General features: G+C 39.0%; 1 protein-coding gene across 5 annotated transcripts in view; it reads right to left on the reverse strand.

The window, feature by feature from the left end:
- The window catches only part of PHF6 (PHD finger protein 6), a 47,494-nt gene extending 41,721 nt beyond the window's left edge, over positions 1-5,773 (reverse strand). For 3 of the 5 annotated variants that reach the window (XM_047715693.1, XM_047715692.1, XM_047715691.1), the window contains exons 1-3: positions 5,596-5,748; positions 1,482-1,665; positions 1,158-1,259 (exon numbers count right to left, since the gene is read on the reverse strand). In XM_047715693.1, coding sequence (XP_047571649.1) covers positions 1,158-1,259; positions 1,482-1,619 — 240 coding nt within the window. In that variant the 5' untranslated portion in view covers positions 1,620-1,665; positions 5,596-5,748. Of the gene's footprint in view, positions 1-1,157; positions 1,260-1,481; positions 1,666-5,595 lie in introns of all 5 variants that reach the window. The other 2 variants (XM_047715694.1, XM_047715695.1) reach the window with 2 other exon arrangements.
- Positions 5,774-6,000: the final 227 nt, after the last annotated feature.

Here is a 6,000-nt window from a genome sequence, read left to right on the forward strand (position 1 = left end):
ACATGGAAGAATTCTGAAACCACCAAATAAAAATCACACTAAAAAAAAACGAAGCATTCAAAAAAAAAAAAAAAAGAAGCATTTTATTGTTACTACAGTTTTGGGGGTGTGGGGGGGAGAAATACTTTCAGTTAAGGTCTCACTACCACAAAAACTGGCCTCTGAATTCCCATTTGTGCCAATACTGATTCTAGGGTTTTAGACTATTTATCCTAAAGCAAGTCTCAAATCCTTGAACTTCTTCATATTGCTTCTTTTTTTCCCTACTACTACCAGACTGACAACTTCAAAAAAATAGGTTATTCCTGGTCATCGACATGACAGTTCCTAGCTCTGCTCCTCAAATTCTTTGTGAAACATGAGATCATCCAGCGCTGAAGAACACGGCTTTGTGTTCTGCCAAGCCCACCTTTAAAATAATGCAGCACTTAACAGTGAAGCTACTGAAGGCACATTTGCAGACATAATTTCAACAAAGGTTTCAAAGGGAAAAATCATAACCAAATGAAGAGACATTGTTTTGACGTAAACCATAATGGATCATAAACGCCAACTGAGATGAGGTTACTTTTCCAACAGAGCAACATAGTATCCTGCCCACCTGGTTGCTGGTAGAAGACGATTATAGGACCATTCAGTGTAACAGAGCTTCAGACAAAGAGTGAAATCCATCAAAAGTGATACTAAGTTATAAATGCAGGGTTATATAGCTGAACCACAGTCAAATACAGCAAGTGCTAACATATTCCTGCTGAAAGGGTAGGGTCATCCTCATTTATGATGACCACAATGACTTTATGATGGAAGATGAAAAAACATCGGATTCATGAAAATTTTGAATGAAGACTTCAACACATGATATATTCAAATTAAGCAAACTGCTTGTTTTTTTTGAGTCAACACAGCCTCCAAGAACATTTTGACTCTTTTTGAAAAGGGAAAAAAATTTTGAATAATATAAATATTGATTCACTCCTTTTTTGTTGAGTGGTAAACAAGTTAAGCCCAACCTTGGAATTTCTGGTTCAGGGGGTGAAAAAAAAGACTGCAATTTAAAATCATAATGTTAATAAAGCAATACACTGTAAACTAAGCAATTTCCTCTTTAATGAGCTTAAAATAAGTTTTATTCTCAAGAGGCAGAAATACCAACTTACCAGCTTTGTGCCTCTTTTAATTTCCTTTTGGACATCTTCAATAGAAAATCCACCAAGACTTTCGTTATCAGAGTGTGATGATACCAAAGCAGATGAAAAGAGCTATAAATTACATTTAAAAAAAATTAAGGTTCACATTTAAATAAATTGCAGTGAAACAGTGAATAAGATGTTAACTTTACAAGGAAATTTTCTAGTAAAAATGGCATAGCATTCGTGAGAAACCATCTCTTTAAAAATTTAACTGAGTTTTTTCGTATTCGGAAATATTCATTGTCAGGATTCTCATGGTTTCAGGTGTCTCGGTTGCCAGCCTATACTTACCATGCACTTATGGTGTGCTGCCACCTTCTGGTTTTCAGATATTAGTAACTGTCCACATTCCTTGTCTCTATTTGACTTACAAAAGCCACATTTGCGCTGTCTTGTAGGCCCCTTTTTCTGTTCAACTGAGCTTGACATGATTTTTAAATTGCTTTTAGAATGCCACTTTAAGCCTCAAGAAATGCTACAGAGAATAAGAAGGGCAACAAAATGGTTAATTTCACTTTAATACCCATTTGCACAGTCATGTAAGTTGTTTAATATTTAACCTAAATTTTAACATATGCATTTTTAATGGCTATTTAGTATAGACAAATTAATATTAAAACCTACAACTCTTCTGTAATGAAAAAAAAAATGCACGTATGCATAAAAACAAGGTAATGAAATAATTCAGGAAAATCAAACTGCTTCCAAATTAGGGGATATGTGAAATAATTAAAAAGATTTCTGTGTGGATCGATAAAAAAATGTACAATGTGTGATACTAAAACAACCATCTGCTGACATAATTAATATAAAATATTTTTAAAATATAGCTAGATGCCTCTTCAAGGAGACAAAGAATTATGTATCTAAGAGCAGAGCAGAAACTTCTAAGAGAAGGACACAATATCCAGAGTGAACAGAATTCTAAAATTGCACAATTCCTTAAAGTTCACATAGTGATAAACCAACAAAAGACAAATGAATGCACTTAACCGTGACTCTGGAACACTCACTTTAAAAAATCTGAATTATTTTTAAGTAAAAAAAAAAAAATCATGTATACATCCTTAACAAGTTTTGCTATTGTAGTCCTTTTTAGAGTAAAGAAAAAAATTAAGCTTATAACAATCCATTCCAAAAAACATACTTTAGAAATCAATTATTTATTTTTAACAAACTATATTATCTGACTCCGGGGCTTACTCCACAAGCTTACTTATCAAATTAAAGCTACAAACTGACCGTGGTGTTCTAAATGTAGTAACTTCCACATTAAATCAGCAATATTGTCTAAAAGGAAGGAAAATTTTTCTGAATGACCCTTAAATCTAGTCAAGTTATAATTATAGGTAGCAGAGTCAAACCGCCCCAAAAAAGGGGGGGTGGGGGAGAAAAGCTCTGACATAGACGGTGTCAGATTTAGATCATCAATCTCAACAGGGATTCTTAAGAATCTAAACAAGTGTAAAATCAGTGATGTGACTTGTGTGGTTTTCCCAAATCGACCAACCTAAGCAGTTCAGGATCCAGGCTGCTACCACACACAACACAATCAATAACATCTCCAATTTTTGTCTTAAAATCTCCCGAAATTCTTCCCATTTTTCTGTATACTCAAATGCTTTCATGATACTATGTTGAAAACTGGACTCACTGATGCTGCTACCTTGTAGCTCTCTGAGAGGCACTTACTCCCCATCACGAACAGTAGCTGCTGGATGCCAGCAAGGTGGAAGCTGCAAGCCAGGATTTTACAATATAAAAATGCAGACACGGGATTACAATTTAAGGTGAAGCCACAAAGAAACAGGTCTTTTTTTTTTTTAATCAATTTATACCTAGGCCTTGGCAGTCTCCGCATTGATGGGTTTAACAAACTCTTAATGCTATCGACAATTTTAAATACCTCAGTTTTCCAAATGGCATCGGATACTTTACAACAGTACTGTATTCATAGCACTGGCTATAAACCATGAAACTGATTGAAAACAGGCAGCAAATACTTTTAGGATTAAAGAAAAAAAAGACATGAACAGAGAAACAAAAGAAACAAAAGGGGAAGTGTGTTTGCATTTGTACAGGCAAATATGTGTTCAGTTGCTTTATCAAGGGTATAGCTGCCAAATCTTTATAATTAACCATGCGAAACACCAAAATTCACAAATAGCACTAAAATTTGCTATGGGAGTTCTAAATTAGCTTTCTTTACTACTATGCAATGAAGAGTAGGCACTCTGAAACCACTGTAATGCATTCAGCATTTCTCCTGGTTCATCCTTGGTCAGTTCAAAGGATGGCACATTATGAATCTAATATGTACAGACATCTTTAATGTGTAATTTCTGTTCAATCCTAGCATACAGTATAAAACCAGTTTAAGGTTTTTTAAAAAGTCCTGGAGTAGAAAAGCACTTTTTATTCTTGAAATTAATCCTGCAAATGGTGTCCCTCAGATTCGATCTGTATTGAATTCTGCCTCTTTGAATTTATAAACAGGTACATTTCTCCTCCTAATTTTGAGAATTTTTCTTTTCCAGATATCAAAGACCCAAAAATCTAAGAGAGAAAAAAGGTATGCTTTATTTTACATTCAAAAATATGCTAGTGTCTTAATCAGTATAAATTGGTAAACTTAACAGAAACACAAAAAAAGTGCATCAAACCAATTAAAAACTTTCCCCAATGTACAATGACTAAATGGAGTTTTCCACTAAAATTCAAATAATGCATCTGTGCATATCTTGCTAATTTTTTTACAGCCTCCTAGTGAAACATGAAGTGGGGAACATCATGGAAACAATGACTCCTAACAAAAATGTCTTTATCATAAAAATACAGATTTTTATCTAATGCTGCCTCATTTGTGGTCTCTAGTTAGGGAGAATAAGGGCATTCCAAGGACCAATATTAAGAGATTCATAATGATCCACACAGCAATATGGCCTTTTAATTTCAGTCTAAAACGTTTTTCAGCCCATGCAGAGATCAAACTTTGATGCTTTCACCCAACAATGAAACCTTTTCCTTAAAAGAAACAGAGTATTACGGACAGCGTTATAAAGCAGAAATAAAAAAGCAAAGGTATCGGCCTGAAAAACATTGAAATATCTGGCAAAATATACAAGCTCGATTAAGTTAGGCTGAAGCCATCAATGCGTTCCTGATTTTACAAAATGCTGTAAAGAACCAAGGTAGAAATAACCTGAAACATCAAAGAGAGCATTGAAGAACCAAGTCGAGAGCTCATTCAATGTCTCGTATCTGAAAGACCATTTTCACAGAAAAACAAAACAAAAACTGCAGTTCCGGAAGATCAAACAATTCCGCACGCAATCAAGCTGAAATACACAGTTCAGAATACATAAACGTGATCCTCAAAGAAGCAGTATTTCTGTCAGGAAAGTTAGAGCGGAGAGAAATAAACGAATAAGAGATGAACCGGAAGGGCACCTGAATTTGGTTGCACGATATTATTACATGCTTCGCACTGCTTTTTGCGGTTATTCAAAAGGAAACTGAAGGAATTTTCCAGTTGTTTCAAACCCAAGGGTAAGAAAGAATTTGAACTGTATGAATAAGACCTGATATTACGCGGTAAGCCGATGAAAAGAAAAGGGTTTTCAAAAAGAAAGGATTTTTCAACTTCCACGCAGGATATCGAAACGAACAAATTTCAAAAGAATGCCGTGCTGTTCGTCCACATAATAAAGGATGGTACACATAATGTACCGGGTCCTCTCCCCGTTATTTATTCCTCAATACACACTAGACTCCACGACCTCCCTCTAATCAAGCGCTAGATGAACTCGCAAAACTATCTTCCTCTAAAACACTTTAGCAGGTCCTTGCGGTCGGCAAGTCAGGGTCCCCTAATCGTCCTTTTCCAATCCTCCCGAATCCAGGCAAATATCCCACCACTTTCTTTAACCCTCCTTCCCCAGGAGTTCGCCCTCAAACAGTCTCCGTTTCAGATCTCAGTTTCGCCCCTAATTCCCCCCACCCCAGAGTTTTTTCTCATTCCGTAAAGCTAACCCTCTTGCCATCCTAACCATTCTTCCTCTTAAGCTTCCCAAACTGGGAGTCTCCCTCCTTCCCAAATATGTCCTAAGCGATGGCAAAGACTAAAAATTCCCAGTATTTTTTCCTCCCCAAATGCTGCGCCCCCTCCCCCGAAGTCTAGGCTTAAGCCTAACCTCTCCCTTAGCTCCCCCAAAGCACTTTTCTCAGCAGCCTCTTCGCCAAGCGCCTTCAACGAGCGGCGCTTCGGGGGTCCTTGACAATAAAGCGAGACCACCAAGAGTCCCCCTTAACAACGGGCAGGGGCGGCGGCCTGGCCACCGCCATCCTCCTTGTCTTCTCCCGCCGGGCAGAGAATGGGGGGCCCCAAGCTACCGGGGGGACTCACCGGCGGGGCCCGGAGGCGAACGGCAGCGGAGAAGCGCCAATGAGGGGGAAGAGAAAGAAGTCGGTGTCGGTTCTCCGGCAGCGCCTGGGAGCGGGGCTCTGTCGCCGGAGGTTGTTTCCTTTCATTCGAGGAGAGACGGGCTCGCCGAGCGCCCTTACGTCGCCCCCCTCGCACGCAACGACTCAACACAGCGTTAATACGTCCCGAGCGCGCCGCGGGCCCCGATTGGCTGCACGGCCGGGCAACTGAAGCCGCAGAACCACGGCGCATGTGCGGAGGCCACCCCCCAGGACAGATCGGGGCGGCAAGCTCCGCCTCCTGCTCGCGCGCGTACCTTCTATTCTCCGGTCCGCCGCTCAGCCAAGTGTTTGGGGGCAGGAGCCGAGGAGATAGAGAAAGAGGTTC

Source organism: Lutra lutra, chromosome X (assembly GCF_902655055.1).
Source record: "Lutra lutra chromosome X, mLutLut1.2, whole genome shotgun sequence".
NCBI lineage: Eukaryota > Metazoa > Chordata > Mammalia > Carnivora > Mustelidae > Lutra > Lutra lutra.